Source organism: Syngnathus leptorhynchus, chromosome 12 (genome assembly GCF_054491065.1).
Source record: "Syngnathus leptorhynchus isolate UIUO chromosome 12, UIUO_Slep, whole genome shotgun sequence".
NCBI classification, from domain to species: Eukaryota; Metazoa; Chordata; class Actinopteri; order Syngnathiformes; family Syngnathidae; genus Syngnathus; species Syngnathus leptorhynchus.
This window is the reverse complement of record NC_141206.1, coordinates 9,107,889-9,126,057: the sequence shown is the minus strand read 5'-3', so window position 1 is coordinate 9,126,057 and position 18,169 is coordinate 9,107,889. Positions and strand designations below refer to the sequence as shown.

Below are 18,169 nucleotides of genomic sequence, written 5' to 3'. Positions count from 1 at the left end.
CTGGTGACTAATGTACTATATTTGTCCGAGCATATTGTATTTTTCAGACCATAAGAGACTTTCTCGAGTGTGCTTTATAATCAGGTGCACCTGGATGTTAAAATAAATTTGAACGATATTTGCTGTACTTGTTTCCCTTGATGTGGTTTATAATCCGGTGCACCATATAGTCCGGAAAATACGGTACAGAGAATTTGCGCCATTCAAGTGTAGGTGATCACAGCACAAAGACTGTCACTATTAGTGTCTTTTCTCAGAAGGTGCTGTCTTTTGAAGTTTTCATTTTCAAGCCGGGGGGGTGAAAAATGTGCCAGGTTCATTTATTATAAAATGTGGAATGTGCGTGCGGTTTGAAATGAAATATGTTTTATTCACTTTCACTGACAAGATATTAAGGAAGTCTCCTATCAAAACACTTCAGGGATATTGAACTAAATATGAGAAATGCTGCCATAAAGAAGGAAAAGTGAGGTAATGATACAAGCGTGTAAGTGAGGAAATTGGCTCCAAGGGTAAATTTCAACAGAGCAGAAGACAGATGCAGGAGAAAAAAAAGTGGAAATTAAATGTTTTTTATTAATGGGAAATCAGAGTTTGCACGGAGGTGCAGGCAGAGGTGCAGAGTGGCAGTCAACTATTGCACTGCTCTGATGATTTCATTTTCTTCTCTGATGAATGCGCTTTACCCTCCGGAGATGTTGAAAAAAAGATGGAATATTTTTCCCTTAACTTTTCAAACTCAGAAAATATTTCTCTGTCTATTTTTTTAAGTTCTTGAGTTGAACCCTAACGTAATAGTACCATTTAGAGCAGCATTAGTTCATTAATTAATATTTGTCTCTGTTTTTGTAGACGGAGATATATATATATATATATCCTTAACAAATAGCCTTAAAAAAAAAAAAAAAAGTTTCAAATCCCACCGGAATTCCGTATTTCACAGAAATATAGTTTCAGCTTTCTAGTAGTAAAGTTTTTTTGTTTTTTTTTCCGTTTCTAAAGTTCAGTCCTTCCTAACAAAAAAATGTAGAAGAAAGTAGGCTCACAGCCAATTTCTGTATCCTGGCTCTGCTTTGGCAATGTCTATCGATCATTTTTCCAAAATTAGATTTGAGTCAAACAGGAAGCCGTCTTCTTTTACAGTCCCTCTATGAGTTGATTGATGGATATGTCACAGCAATGTGGTCAAGGACTTTTGAATCAGTGGGAAACCAAATGAAAATGATATCTGCAGTTAATTTGAATTTGATCCACGGGTGTTAATGTCTCAAACAGGAGGCTCAGCAGTCACTTTGAGGTGACGAGCTTCACACTCTCCATCGGTGGCAGACTTTGGCACTGCGCGAGCGCTTTCTTCATTAACACTCGAAAAGTCTATTTAAATGTGTAACATTCATTTTGTTGCATTCACTTGATTATGCAAATTACATTGGCTTAATTGTGTCTCCTCTCAGTTCAGCACAAACAGCGCCATTTTGAAAGGAATTAAAATCACAATTAATCTCCAGTCTTCATTTTTAACATGTTTTTAGTCACCGAGCTGTCTCTTAAATAGAATCCACAATGTTTTTGTAGTTCCAGAAGTGTTGAGTGGAGCGACACTTCCAAAGATTTTACCTCACCGCGTTATGTCGTCTGATTAGAATTTGACATTTGCACTTTCAAAACACGTTCAAACAAACAGGCCTCTTTACACCGGCGAATGAATAGAACAGGTGCAAAGACGTGACTTGTTGCGAAAGCGCGCTCGATTGCTCGCTTCTGCACAAACAATAAAAAGAATCACAAAGTTGCGATGGAGTAGACTGAAGCTAATGATGGCAATTGGGAGACAGCATCATACAAATCAATCCTCTTTGTAAAATACAACCTAGTTGAATATTTTGACATCACAAAGATCATGTGTGCGAGGGAAGCCCGCACAAAACACAACAGCACAGACACAAACACACAAGTCACATTCTTGTCTTGCCAAGACAAACATCTCTATGTTTTTCCACAATAAGCACTGCTCATTTGGACACGGGAGCCATATTTGCAGGGGCTCCTTTCATCTGCCCGCCGCAACATGCGTGCGTCCGTGGGTATGACTGCGGGTATGTGCGGGCCGGCGCGTTTGTTTGTGTGATTATCCGGGAGTCCGTGTTTATTTATCCTGCACCCAAGTGAAGTTTTGACTTGTCTCGCCTTCGATCTTTTCTTTCACGTGATGCATTCCAATTCCAATCTGTTTGCGGTGCCAAAAAAAAAAACCTTAACTAATTTAAAACGAGTAAGTGAGACCCCGAAATTCATCCTTTCATAAACACATAATTAGAAATGTCCTGTTTAAAAAAAAAAAAAACAAGACTGCTATTTTTAATTCCAATGAAGATACTAATCAGTAGCTACTAACGTCTGGTTTTTAATACAATTAATTCATAAAGGTCCATTTCCAGCAATCATCCCTCCAGTGTTCTAATGGTCCATTGTGTTTGCTAATTGTGTTCAAAGGCTAATCGATGATGAGAAAACCCTTGAAAACCCTTGAACACCCTTGTGCAATTATATTAATTCAAATGGAAAACACTAAATTGTCTGGGTGACCTCAAACTTTTGAACGATAGGGTAATTATACCGCGGATGTCTTTGTAGACTCTCGAGTTCTTTGTCGCTCTCTTCCTGCCATTACATCTTTCACTTCCTGTCCGTCCCCATGCTGTTCCGTGAGTGCTACCATCCTTTGGGAACATCCCATTTAGCCACAGTCCAGACTCACAGCTGCCTGGTCCCTGGAGAGTCCACCAACAAGCCGCTGTAATTGAGACTTCTACGAGTGGAGAGAATTGCTGAAGCTTTCTAGGCTGTTACAGAAAAAAAAATATCCTTCATTTAACAGAGACACGCTTTGAGTAGGCGTGTGGTAATTGGAATGTTTTTGGTTGGACTTTCAAGTACCTTCAAGGAAGATGCTGAACCCAAAATCCTACAAATGATGTATCGCTAATAGGGAATCATGCAGAACTAGAAATGAGCAGTCAGAGTAGAAAAAATATTCCATCTAAAGGATTTTAGAAGTGGTTTATAATCGGACAAATACGGTGAGCTTAAATAGAACGAATGTGACGGGGTTAATAAGAGTGGCAGTCACATTTGGAACTTCAATATCCTTTATTTTCTTTCCTTTTCTCCTTTGTTATGTTTTTCTTGTCTCTCCTCTACACACTCAGAAATATATTTGTCTGTCTCAGCCGGTCTGACCGTGCCTGGCTTGATTGACGTCAATAAAGAAAAACCCAGCTCTCTGTTGGACTCTGGGCCGGAGGGAATACTTTCTGGTCAGTTTTATTTTTTCCCCCCCGTGTCATTTTTTTCTTTTGACCGCTTTCTCTCGCGCTTTTAGACATTTTCGAGACGGCTTACTTTTTAACATTGCCACATTCTTTGCTAAATCCACCAAAATCCTGCTTTATGCCGGCATTATTTTCTGCTTGTCTTCCCCCACCTGAGCTCGACTCTTATTTATTCAGTCATTCCCTGCAGTTGAACCTTCATCTCTACCTAGCGACATTGAGCCAAACTATTATTAACTGGAAAGTGTGTACGCTTTGTACAAATGAAAGATGAATGAACAAGACACATGCGGACTGGAAATAGGGAAGGTCAACAAATAAGATACGGAGATGAAAGTCTTTTCTAGTCTCCTGCAATAACGCATGGACAAGAGATACATTAAATCTATATGAGTGGATGGCTCCAGAAGTACTTTGCTGTCTTTCATGATTTAATGCTATACCATCTATTTTTGAAACAGCAGCATTGAGAGAAGGGGAAAAACAATCTGTCATGCCAGACAACTCCTGATAGCCGACTCATATAAAAAGGCTGAAGCAGAGAATAACCTTTTTTTGTTTGTTTTTCAAATGTTTATGCTTCCCTCATGGCTTCCCATTGACTTTTTAAACCAGACCCATTTTCCCATTTGTTAGAGTTGTCCGCTACAATAAAATGATGTGTCAGCTTCATTTCCCCTGCATGCGAAGCAACAAAAAAACGGAGGTCAACAAAATCAGGTGAGAAATGTGTAGTGCAACAAAAACTAGTCGCTACAAATGCACAGCCAAATCAAAATAATTATATTTTAAAATAATAAATAATATTATTAAATAATATATCATTGTTAATAATATTATCAAATAATAGTATATATTATTATTATTAATCATATTAAATAATATGATATACATAATGATAGAAGAATGCCAAATCTCATCTCAAATTAAAATGCATCACAAGATAAGACCCAAGAGGTGACAAGAGTCGAATTAATCTCCAAGGTCCACGTACATCCTTCAGGCGGGTATTTTCTCTTTATTGTGATTGAAAGAATAGTGGGCGAAGCATGGGGAGTAATTAAAATGTAAGAGGAGTGCTTCTTGCAAGTAGCCTTGCATGTGGGGCTCGACACTTCCTGGTTTGAACAACAAGTCCCCGATGAGACAGAACTTTACGCGTTCAACCCTCCCTATAGCGATCTGTCGGCAAAGATACAAGACAAATCCATTACCCGGCGATGTAGCACAGGTCCCCTGGGTGGCCAAGTGTGTGTGTGTGTGTGTCTTGCACAACACAAATACAATCTACCCAGGGAAAGAACATTGAAATCATTTGGCATATGTCTTGGTGAAAATTGCCCGTACATGGATGCTCAATCCAACTCGAATATTGGAAGTAACCAAAAACGTCTTTCCTAACATAAGTATCGGCGAATGATGTGCTGCTAAGGTGACTTTGCCTTAAATTAGTGCAATATAACTGGCAGGTTAACTGACTTCCTCACCGCATGAGCAGCTGACCCGTAAATTGCTGCTGGTTCACCGCTCAGATGTCTTCCAGGCCAACTATCAGCAAAAGCTTTGCTGACCGAACGGCGCTGCGCGGGGGGAGATTGTGTGTCCTGCCGACTTGACTGCATGACAGGTCACCGGGGTGAGTGGCTGGATATACGACCCACCGCGGTTGATATTGTGTTAGCTGTGAGGCTGAATAACTGGGTGGGTGCAGCCAAGTGGCGGTGCTATAAATTACGTCGCTGACGTCTGTTGAGGACAGCAATAGATAGAAGAATGAGAGAAATGGCAGGACGGTAATAACTTCCCCAGTTATGACAGCGGGGTATGGTTTATTTCATCAACCAACTGTATTGTTTTATGACCTCTTGCTTATTAAAACGTAATGGACATTTATTGCCGGGACACTCACATTTTATATGAATTGCCACTCTATCGCTCTACCGTTCTTGGGCCAAACGGCTGAGTCAGCAATTAATACGTGCGTGATGATTGGCTAAATATTTGAACTGGAAATACGCACATCCTTTTTGAATGGTTATTGATAATTTATCGGATTAAAAATCTAAATTGATTTCAGTTCATATACCAGGAAGATTTTTTTATATAACATGTCAATTGATTTTTGGTTCGCTGGCACAAAAGGGATGGCAAAAAGTTTGAGGCAAACAGAACAAACAGAAAGATTGCTTAAAAATAACAAACAGATGGTTCTTTGTTATCCTCTTGATAACACTGCATGTTAAACATAACAATCCCCCTGGTATGAGTAATAAACGCTGCAAAAAATGCCGCTACCGTCGCAACGCTAATCACCACAAGTGTAACCTGTCGAGGTGTCACGATTGTTGTAGCGTTGCTTTTTAGTTGTGTACCTTTTGTAGATGGCGTTTTGCAAAAAAAAAAAAAACACAAATGCAAATGGAATGCTAGCATGACAACAAAAAAGAAAAATGATCAGGACAACTGCACAGACAATAAGAAAAGAGCAATTACAGTGAACTCGCAACTCTATGAATATTGACACAATGCAAATGCAATACACACACATACTTAAACTTGAGACCACCACAAGTGTCATTATCATGCACCAAATTATGAGTGGTGCAAAGACACTCCACTCTAACTTACTCCTGCCTCATTCATCCTCAGGACATGATGTACCATCACATAAAATGCTCATCGGTTTCGTGTTATTACAGCATTGCGTAATTCATCATTGCCAGTAAGATTAACCCAACTGTCACACTTCCATTCAGGCTCATTCATCACAAATTTGCATGAAAATTTTACATTTGCTACCCTTGCAAATACCTGGACAATATTCATTGTGTGTGCTTTACGATGCCATGCAACTTACCTTTAATTTCATCACACCATCTATTTGGATTGCCCTTTATGGAAACTATCTTTTTGACCTTGTCCCGAGGTGACTGCTTTATTAGAAATGTCAAAAACAAAAAGAGCGCAATATGCTCATGTGTATATATTCATTCCGCGCCAGGGAAGTGATGAATTAAGATGCCTCAAAGGCTGTCATTTTTTGGCAGTGCTATGAAGTGGCATGCTAAGATTGATGCTAAACAGATACCAGCGCGTACCCGCTAGTAAGGTAGCACCTGCATAATAATCACAGTGATCATCGGGGATTTTGTTGAAATTCACCCAACTGGTGGTATTGTCTCAATCAAGTTAATTTCAGGTACAAGAGTTCCATTGAAAATGATCTCAAGTACAGTTTCTTAATCTTCAGAATAGGCATTTTTTAGTTTCATTGCGCAATATGGATACTTCAATTTCATCTTTTGTTTACCCTCTGCAGAAGCAATAACCAAAGTGCCCTACCGGGATGATTAAGTAGTCATGACTGTTTGGCAGGCAATATTGGGAGGACAATTGTCTGGGTACTTACTGCCGATGTGGAGGTTGATGGAGTCGCGCCTCTCTCCATTTGGGTTCTGAAAGCAGCTGTAGAGTCCGTTGTGGCCCAGGTCCACTTGGGTCAGTATCAGTCTGGGGCCTTCCAGACGGTGCTGGGCTTTCACGTCCGTCCCGTTCACCTTCCATGACACCGATGCGTCGTTGTCAAGGGATCCGCATTGCATGGTGACGTCGCTGCCCATTCGCTCATACTGGTTCCTACCGACTTGAGACACAAACAAGCAAATATAAATGTTTCCGTGATGAATTGCAATCGCAATCAACTGACCGTTACAACATTGTCAGCGTGAATAATGACATCCTAAATCATTTGTAATACAAATCAGTTTGACGCTAATTGACAATTCACCAACAAATCAGTATTGCCGTATTTCTAATTTGTGACTTATTTGTCCGTGTATTATCGCCAAGCGTCCCTCAATGGGTTTAAGTGATTGTTGTATGGAACACGGTCTCCAGGATTAAGGGATACATGCGAGCCTAATGGGAGTTTTGGATACGACGGTGCACTTTAGAGGCCCCTCTTTGTTGATAAGTCCCGCGGGAGCCATCGGGACCACACACAAGTGAGGACGTCGGATTAACATTTGAATACTCGGGATCAACAGCTCAACAAAACGCAACAATGAAATATTGATCCCCGTCTTTTCAAAAGTTCTTGTCGAGACAGAAAAGAGAAGACAAGTTGAGGTTTTTTCGGAGCCCCCCTTCTCCCCGTGTCCTTTGACATGCCTCTTAACACGGCGGATACAGATGTCAGCCACTGTTTCATGGATATTTCATATCCCATAACACATGGAATTTATATTTCATGTGAAAAAATCCCAGTCCCCATTAACATTAACGAGACAAGATTTGTTATCTCTTTCCCGTTTTCCGCTTCCTGTCAGAGCCCCTTGACCTCCCCATCACTTGATTCCTGCCCTCGGAGTCACTTTTTTTTCCCGCCCCATTATCAGCCTTTCTCCACCCTGCCCATCACAGCTGTCTTTCCAATTTGTCGGAGTCACAACCAAAAAAAAGCACACATAAATATGAGTGGCAAGGCTTGCCAATTTGGTTTGATCTCCTGCTCTTCTGTCAAAGAGAGAAAATGTGGTTTTATTTACATAAAAAAAAAACAATTTGCATCTTCGTAAGAGGAGCCCGACTTTGATGTTGAAATTTGATGCAGAGGCTGGTTAGTGTCGAAAAACAGACACACAAAAAAAAAAATCTTTAATACAGCACTGTCACTTTGATACTCTCCTGACAGCTAGACGGACAGACGTTATAAATACTGCCATATGGTACTTTTCTAACTTCTGCATTTAATAGAATACAGATAAAGAATCGGGTTTGAAATTACATCCTGACATCATTAAGACATCTCACCTCCGAGATTCAGACAGGTGTGCCGTGCCATATTGCGCACTCATTCGCCGTTATCTCGGCTTCTTGTCTTTGTTTCTCGCCTCTGTAAGTTATTCTCACTGCCTTTGGGTTGCCTGCCTTTGTGTTATCTTGTTCTCACTCTGTCTTTCTCTTACCTCACCTTCATTCTACCTTCTCCATCATTCTCTCACCTTGAAAGAGCTCACTCCTCTCTGTATTCTCCTGAAACGTCTGCATTCGTCACCTCTTTATCAAAAATCGTCTATCAAGAAGAATACAAAACTCAACGCTGACTAACCGATGCGCTGATGAATAAACTCACTCACGCATATGCCCTCATGCCTCATCACCATACGGCCAAGTAGGCCTAATAACCATAATGGCATTCAGCTCAAGTGCTATTGATCTTTTTGTAATAGACGGGGCATTGTTAGTGGCAGAAGAACAATGTTATGAGCTATCAAATGCGAATGAAAATCATTTATGTCCTTCACGAAATCTTCGAGACGGAAACGCAGATTCTCTTTGAGGAATGTTAGAAACTATACAGCCATACAAAGCTGTATTATATATATGTTTATATCTCTCAATAGTAGAATAGCATTCATGATTGTGTACTAGTTTGAGCTAGCTGGCCTATTCCGACAACAATTATGATCGTCACGACACAAAGCCGTAAAGTATCATCGCATTTTTTTATTCTATAATAAATACAGTTTTTTTGTAAGCACGCAATTTTTGTCTGTCCTTGTTCCTCACTGCAAATACAAATCTATGAATTTAGAGTTAGCCTCCCGTCACTAGCTTCCGACTAATATCAGACTTGACTGCTAGGTGGAACGAATTGACGGAATGATGTCACATCTCCGATGAATGTGTTGTCAAACTTATGTCACAACTATCCACATAGTATTTTCATCTGTTTTTAATCTGTTGGAGCAATATACCATATCCTGAACAATCAGTGCGTAGCTCGCTCCTGCACACAGTCTTACGCATGGCAACGATACCGAGCCCCAAGTGTCTAGTAATATTTGATAGCTTTCACAAATGCCAAATACGGTATATTATGTATGAATTCTACAAGTTCACCCTGGGGTGTTAGCGGGCACTTAATTTTTTTTTCACCCACCCGCTGTTCATTGTAGTTTATATGCAGGACCACTCATGTATTTGCAGAGTGCGGCATTACCATGTTGTAAGGTCAATGGTGCTCAGACTTGCCGCACATTACAAGCACATCTACCCAGAGGTTACTTAAAGAACACAAGCAGAGAACTGTTTGCTGCTTATTCATTCAACATACATCGAGCGGTTTTTTTTTTGTTGTTGTCCTCAATTTGTATCTGAGCTTTGCACGTAACAACTGCAATGCAAAACTATTTTCATGATGCGTGCCAAAAAATTTCAAAGCCGCACATGTGCCAGTGTGTGACTCGCTCCATCATTCCGCATCTGTGACTTCATTTGTTTGTGCACGCGTGCCTGTTATCAGTGAGTCTCTATAAGAATGCATTGCATAAGTTACGGCGTGAAATTAAATGGCGTTTTGACATTCTGATTTACCATCTAAAGTGTTATATGCCCCGTCGTGTTGTGTTTCAAACGTTGGCGGTTAATGTATGTGTGTGTAGAGCTACTTGTAGATTCATTGGCGTTCATGTATCAGACGGCGCAGGAGCGTGTCGCGTTCCAATCCGAGCCGTAACTCATGGGAACAGTTATCGGTGAGTCACATTTGTATGCCTAAGGGGAGTCTCGCCTTTTGAAAGTTCAACGGTAAAATATTGGATCAGCTGACATACTGAAATGCAGCCTGCCGGAATGATCAATTTTTGTTTGGAGGATGACATTTTTCACTCAGTCGTTGCACAGAAACACAAGAGTTGATTTTTTTTTTTTTTTTTTTAAGTATACTGTTCATTATTTTATTTTTCTAGAAGTAGAGAGTTTCCTGCTGCCACAAAAAATAAAGTAAGCTCAAATTTGCCTTAATATACCGGCTTTGTGCGATAATAATAAAGAAAGCACATTTTATTTCAGCGATTAAATATGATTGTTTTTATTGAACACTACTTTTGGTTAACCCCAAAAAATATTTCAACAGATAATATAAAGGCAGCACATTTTGTATTTGTGATTACATTTGAGAGAATGTGTATGCGGGCCCCCCCGAAGCAATTTGGATGGAGAGCATGCAAGAAGAGTAGCAGATGTATCAGGGTAGCGGGGAAAACAATTAACAGATGTTTCCAATTATATAAGTTGATTAGAAAACTCAGGCATGCGATATCTAGGGAAAAAAAAGGATGCTCGATTTCTATATTCATAATCTTGCATACATAAATAGAAGACACGGCTTGCTTAGTTCACCTGTACTTGATTCAAAAATCTGATTAAGAAAAGAAAAATCCATTATATGCAGAGCCACGCCTTCGTTCATCAGAATGCAAGTCACACCCAAATAAAAAAAAAAAAAAAAAGTTGTAACTTGTACATCATCATACTGCCACAAACATCTTTTCTTGCCTCGGTCAGCATGTGGAGCACATTGCACTTTTACAAAAGTACAACACAGCAAAATGCTAAATCTTTCCTGATGATTTGCAAGATGGCCGTCCGATTAACTGCCGGGTGACATAATAAGTAGCGGTGCTAAATTGCTGATGGCGGTTCGGAAACGCGCATATATTAAATCATCGGTACAGCTGTGGAATAGATACTAGCTGATATATCCACGGGCAAGACAGGCGTCAAAATACAAAAAAAAAAAAAACACGGATGGGATTATGCATGAGAATACACACGTCCACACCTACCATCTTGTTCCCTCCCATATTACGCCTAAAATTTTTGGGAATTAAGTTATCACATTATCCTCCTGTCTCTTTTTCTCCTCCGAGAGATTAAGAGTCACTCTCGCTCGGCATTTGCCGCTCCTTTCATGTGAGCGCTGAGGCAGCTGCAGCTGTGAAAGTGTTTGTATGCGTGCATGAGTCAGGGCATCAGTGCTCATATAAATCCACTTCCTGTTTCCTGCCATCTTATCTCGGGCCTCAGTGCACAGTCAGGTGTGTGTGTGTGTGTGTGTGTGTGTGTGCGTGTTTGAATCAGTCATTATATGACGCCGCTCATCTCGGAGGCTTGCAAGCAACAACCGGAGTTGACAAGATTCACAAGCAACAAAGTTAATTGAGCCTTGACTTTTTAGAGGCGCCCTGGGAGGAACACGGAGGCAAGGAAAAGAATGGAGAGAGTGTTAGACGGATTGCAAAGATGAAGTCGTTGTTGCGGAAAGAGGAGGGGCAGCACAGGAGGGAGGATGTTGTGAGTGAGCAGTTAATATTTTACAAGCCGGGATTAGAGAGGTCATGAAACGAGGAGCGGAGGAAGAATTCTCGAGAATTAGCTCGGAAGTATGCAGAACCACAAGAGAGGGTCGGACAGCTGGCGAGCACTGCTCTGGTCAGGAACGTGTAGTTTTTACAAGCGGGATGGTAAAACAGCAAGAGGTGGAAACTAGACATCAGAGACATCGGCGTGCTGAATGTCTTTATGTAAAGACTTCAAATTTGCTGTGATAAAGTGGAATTAAATTAAAAAAAAAATGAATCACAACACGTCATTCAGTCAAACTCATTCCCTCCCATTGACGACTAAACACGTCAAAGATTCATTTCAACCGAGCTGGCAGCGAATGAGTTAAAGTAAAAGTCCCATCACATTGTTTATGACGCATCACTGAAATGTCTAATATTGAGAAAATTCATCATGTGTTTCCAGCTAACATGGTTAAATGGAGTAATCAGAAAATCTGAAACTTTAATGAAATATGCATGAGAACTCTTCCACTCAGGCATTTGTATTCTTAATACGTCTTGCTGCTTTTAACTGAATCAATATGGACTTGTAGCCTTGAATTTAGTGGTAGGAATTTGATGTTTTAAAAATAAAAAGTGTTTGAAATTGACACTCAGTTAGCACAAATACAGCTCAATAGTCATGTTTTTGCTAGCCCAAGTCATACCTTTGCTTTTCCTATTCATTCATCATTTAGGACCACGCTGTTTCCATTCCCTCTGATATGTTCTCAACTCGGATATGAGCTTTAGTGCGGTGATCCATCACCTACATCTTGTTTTTATTTATTTTCACTTTTTTTTTTTATTTTGGTCGGATCAGCATTCTGTTAAGCAGTTCCTTGCCAGACGAGAGTTGTGCAGTTACCAAGTGCAGTCTTAAGACAGCTTTACTATTTTTATTTCTCTCTCTTAAATGCTACAGGATACATTGACATGCAAATATCATTTTTATAATTAGTTGATTTGGACTTCCCCGTTGGGTAGACTGCATATGCACGATAATTCCCACATAAGCCCGAAGAAACCTCCCTCGCAGTCCTCATCTGATTGGTTAATAATGTGGTTAACATCACCCGAAGTCTTCCCGAGCAGCAGAGTGAAGGTCAGTGCTAATACCAGCTAGCTCATTTATTACATAGATTGAGGGGAGGGAGGGGGTGGTGATGGTGGTGGCAGGGGGTAGACATAGAAGGATCAGCCATAGAAGATATTTTCTATCTTCTGATTGAAAAAAAGGGAAGATTATACGGAAGTTTAGGAGCGGCGTAAACGTTGCAGAGAGCAGCCACGAAGGAAGTGAACAAGGGGATAAGGAATAACATTGTGCGATAAGGAACCAAACTGTAGCTGGGAGAGCAGGAATTTCAAAAGCTAAAGCAATCAGCGGCTTAATTAACTGACGGCGATATATGAAGGTGTCGCCGGGTCTGCGATAACATCAGAAAATTTCAATGGCGTCATTGTGAGAATACGCCGTGACCTTGACATCATTTTAATTGTTGGGTTGGTGGAACACCTGAAAGGAGGGGCGTCAAGCTCATTTTTGTCGCGGGTTAGTATCGTACAATTTGTAATTTCAGTAATGACCCATACATCTGATGCACAATTTGTCTTTGCGGGCCACAGAAAATGATGTGACGGGCCGTATCTGGCCCCCGGGCCTTGAGTTTGACACCTGTGCCCGAGAGGCTCTCGTCTTCTTTCCAAAACCAAAGTGTGTTTTATGTATGACGGTACTACAGAAACGATGTGTCCCACACAAAGCATACACAACTTGAAGCATCATTCCCACTCTTGTTTGAGTCAGTGATCAAAGGGGGCCACCATTCCAAATGGCACTTGAGGCTATTTCCCAGTCGCCGCCGAGCCTTAGTGAAATTCAAGAAAGAGTTCTTTTTTTGTTGTTTTTTTTTCATCTCCTCTACTCCCTGCGTACTGTGTTTGCAGCGTGACAGTTTCCCAAACAGTCAGCAAAGGTATCAAGGGACCTTCACATGAGTAGCTGAAGAGCTGCAATCAATCATGTGTGACTATTGAAATGTAACGCAGCGGCAATATACACACACACACCTGTGCCCGAAACACATGGAGTACACCATTTTCCCGCTGCAAAATGTGGCAGCTGACTGACACAAGCATCAATCAACTCGGAGGTAAGTACTTTTTTTTTTCACGATCTCCAGATAAAATATGATTATCAATCCGATCCTTAAGGTGTCTATTTTACATTCTGACATACAAATACGGTGTTTTCTTTATTATGTTTTAAGCAAAATATCTTCTCACACAACTTACATTTCTTGAGCTTCAATATTTTTTTTTTCCTGCAGTAATAACATTTTTTCCAATGTACTTTATACATTCTCCGTCACACTACCTTCTAAAGCATACGATTCAGAACTAAACATCAGCAATACCGTATTTTCCGGACTATAAGCCGTTACGTTTTGCACAAGTTTTGAACGCTGCGGCTTATCGTTCAGTGTGGCTTATTTATAAATGTAATGATTTTTATGATATCGTAAGAGGATTTATTTTGCGAATAAAGGTTATAGAAATGAGCACTTTTGATTTAAAACACCTGCGGCTTATAGTCCGGTGCGCCTTATACAGGATATTTCATTCATTTTAGCAGTCACGGCTTATGATCAGGAAATTACGATACTCTGTATAAATGCATGTACAGGTAATCAAATTTGTGCTTTGGTGTGTGTTTCCGCGCAAGCTAACACGACTTTACCCACATGTGTAGACAGAACCGTCTCCCTGTATAGCTTGTTGACATTCCTGTAGCTTGACTTCCCAAACATTTCTCATTCAAAACAGACCTCTTCTCTCTTCCACATACACGCCAGCTAGGTTCTTTGAGAAAACATCAGAAAGGCATGAGCGTGCACGTTGAGCTTGTCCTCCCGTCAGCACACTTCTGCCCATCTCGTGTTTTCATGAGCAGTCTGAATAGAACATGTACTGTAATGTACTCGCGCCGTATATTGATAATGAGGCGGGTTGCTTGGCGTTCTCCCCACGGTTTCCCGCATAGCAAAGTGCCGTCGCGGCTCGCTGCCTCTGATGACAGCCTCCGAGACACAATCGTATGGCTTGCGTGGAAATTGCACTGTGAATTTAGTTCTATGTAAAGATATAATTGCTTTAAAAGGTTGACCTAGCCAAAAAGTCTTTCAACTTGCCTCATTAGGCCGCCTTGTATTAAGGAACAAATTGTTCTAGTATCCAATTTAAACTTACAGAGCAGTGATGTAATGACAAAATTTGACGTATCTTAATAAGCGTGCCCCCACGATCCTTATGTTTTGGTAATAATTTCCTCACAGGTCTTTTAAAAGGTCGCTGCCTCTCATTCCTCTTCATATTCAATACTAAAAATGCATTTGCAACATATCTAGTAGATGACTTGAAAGTACATTATTTCCAATATTAAAAATATCCCAATTGTGTTTCTGCGAATGATTTGTAAACTAAAAAAAAGAATAAAAAATAAATAAAAAATAGATGCAGATAAAAATAATGCACGAGAAACTGCTGCTGGAAGAAACCGACTTTAAGATGTAATATTGAGTGAGAACATACAGGTGACCTTTCCGAATATGCATACTGCACATTTTCTTTTAACTGTTTTCAGTTGCTCGGATGCCTGGGCATGTTCATTCATATATTCATAAGCCTTTGCAAACTGTATCTCATTGCTGATGGCATGAATATGTGTTTACTCTGTTAATGACACGTACATTCATACTCCCTGTGCCTGCTGAAGGATGCAATCGTCAATATTTTCTTTATACACACGTGTTTTACTTGCCTGTTGTGATGTGTGACTATTTTTCTCTGCACACGGTTTCCAGCTTGATTTAATGTGATGTATTTATATTGCATTGGTCATTTTTGGATTATTATTCTTCTATTCATATTCTTTGGAATATGGTTTAAAAAAAAACGTATTTATTTACATACATTTTATCAAACTATAGGTCAGACCATTCCACTGGCGGAGCTGGAGGGGGAGCTGCGGAGGGCACTGCCACCCATGAAATATGCTTGGACCCCCCAGGTGCCAGTTTTGTTACCATTTATTTATTTGGGGGCGGGGTGGTTTTCAATTCAGCCCTAGCGCACTTGATGACCTTACAAAAATGATTTTGACATGAAGAGGAGAGTGAAACAAAGAAGTTGGCGCAGCATTTCGTCACCCATAATTTATAAATCCACGGATAATGTTGGGCATGGTTTGGAAAACCTCAAACGCTCTGACACTAGAATAAATAAGTGCATCCTAAAATGTCACTTTAAGAAAAAGTGGAGGTCTAAAGAACAATGCCGAATGGGAATCTGGGTACTTTTGTTTTATGTGGTGATGTCATGAGTAGAAAACAGAATATCTTGTGTGGTCTAAAATGGAACACACATTACAACCAAAATCCCTTATCGTGGCTTATTTGGTATTAAGAGTCGAACATCTTTAGATGTGGTGTGCCCCAAAAACTCTTTTAAGTTTGAAAAACAAATTCCAATCCTTGTATGCAACTTTCAAATTTGGGGCTCTTGTTTAATGTTTCATAACCGGGGGGGCTCAATAAATATTAGTCTGTAATTGAAAATTGCTATTTGGGGTCCTAAATGTTTCTATGCACGCAAGAGACAAATTAATTTCGTAAGGCGAAACAAAATGTAACATGTTTCATGCACGCACACTTTGTTCTTTATCAGAAAATTAGACTACCAGTGACACATTTTCTGATAATATAAATGGGAATCTTGATATTTCTTCTACCACTCCAAAAAAAAAAAAAAAAAAAAAAACAGATGGTCTTTCATTCCACACAAACAGTCAGTCACGCAGTGCAGTAGATGGAAAACAAATGCGTAGTCCTGGGCAAACAAAAAGCTTTATTTTTCCCGGGGAGGGGGGTGGGGGGAGATTTCACATCTCTTTATAACGAAAATAAATTTCAGAAATTGAATTAAATGGAACCGAATCACACAATCACGACTGCGTGTGTTTCACCAATAGTCCAGCACCGAGCCGAAGCTCAAAGCCGATACTAATTCCCTCATGGATAACCAAAGCTGCAGACTTGTTCTGTAGCAGACAAAGCTACAACAATGAAACACGTGTGGAGGATTTTCTCCCAAACCCTAAAATAAAAATGGCTTTCTAATTTGATACAAGTAGGCAGCTAAAATTCATGCTTGCTCTATTATGGAGTGCTAAGATATTCATCATAATACCTGGGAATTGTTTAGCTGTTCCTTCATATTAGACGGGTTTGACACCTAAATCCATCCACAGCTACGCTTTTGCCCACGCATTAGTTTGGGATTAGATTCAACCTTTCAGATGAAACCAACTCGCAGAATTTAATAGAACGAGGGGGCCCTCTTACACAAACACATGCACCCTTGCGAGATTACAGAAACACATTGCAGCATGTATGACTGATAGGACAACCCAACTTCAATTCATCACCGTGTGTGTGTGTGTACACACACACACGGGACGATATGAGATAGTTAATGTTACCACTCCGAGATGACCGTGTGTGCCCAATATGCTTTTTTATCAATGTGACACGGAATACATGATTCCCATAGGAGAGCAGAAGCAATGCTTTGGGAATTAAGTGCCATGAAGTACAGCACAATCTAATAATAACCTTTGTGATGCATTGCTTGGATATGATTTTGCTCGGGATGCTGAGAGTAGTGATCGAGAAAACGAACAAATTTGTTTCATAAACCACTTGATGAATATTTTGACATGGTTTAAATAAAGTGGTTTAAGGAATGGAAAGGCAGAACAGAGAGCGCCATCCGGAGGCGTAAAAAATGCAACTGGTTCATGAAGCAAATTTGAAGCTTCATTTTCTCATCACTAGTTGAGTCGCATTGCAGGTATATAAAGGTTCTTATGAAAGTCAAAGCTGAAGTTTATTGGAGTTCTTATGTCGCAGATCTGTGTCATCATGTTCCTGAAGATTTGGGGGGGGGGGGGGGGGGTCCACAAAGGCGACTGTCCCCAGGCAACACAATATGAGATTTGGATGAGTGAATAGTTCTCAGTTGTATCCATCTCAGAAAGGAAATCAGACTTCAATAAAGAAGAAGCTGTCCTTGTCCAATGTCACAAGAAAGAAATACATGGCACGCATTTGAAGATAGACAAACGCAAACAAGTACACACTTTTTTCTCTGCTTTGTTAGTTTTGTTGTGCAAGGACAAGCAGCGCGTTCATAAATGTTTCTTTTCACATCTTCCTCTCTCTCGGTGTTAGTCCCAAAGATTTCCAAATCTACTCATAAAGTTTTCTAAAGAAAGCCAGGGTGGAATAGGTTGGCATCAGCGTTAGCCGAGTGAAAACGACACGTTTTATTACTTGGATGCACAATCAAGCGTCATTTGCTTTTAGAATACCCGATGTTATCGTTTTGCCCGATCCTCGGCTTTGATTGTTCTGTTTTCACTCGGCTCTCTCTTGCACGGTTACACTGAGCAAGATTTGTCTCCTTTCCCCGGGCATTCGAGTCAAACGGAATGACTTCACTGGAGGGGAATGACAATAAAGTTGAGCTGAATTAAATTAAACTGAAGTTCAATGTGATAAATGACAATCCTCTGCCCCTGATCACTCCCTCCCCCCCGTACAG

The 18,169-nt window shown here is 40.3% G+C and overlaps 1 protein-coding gene across 3 annotated transcripts in view; it reads right to left on the bottom strand.

Annotated features, from left to right (window-relative positions):
- The window catches only part of cntfr (ciliary neurotrophic factor receptor), a 100,559-nt gene that overhangs the window by 42,030 nt on the left and 40,360 nt on the right, over positions 1-18,169 (bottom strand). For all 3 annotated transcript variants that reach the window (XM_085926160.1, XM_085926162.1, XM_085926161.1), the window contains exon 4: positions 6,742-6,975. In XM_085926160.1, coding sequence (XP_085782286.1) covers positions 6,742-6,975 — 234 coding nt within the window. The remainder of the gene's footprint in view (positions 1-6,741; positions 6,976-18,169) is intronic.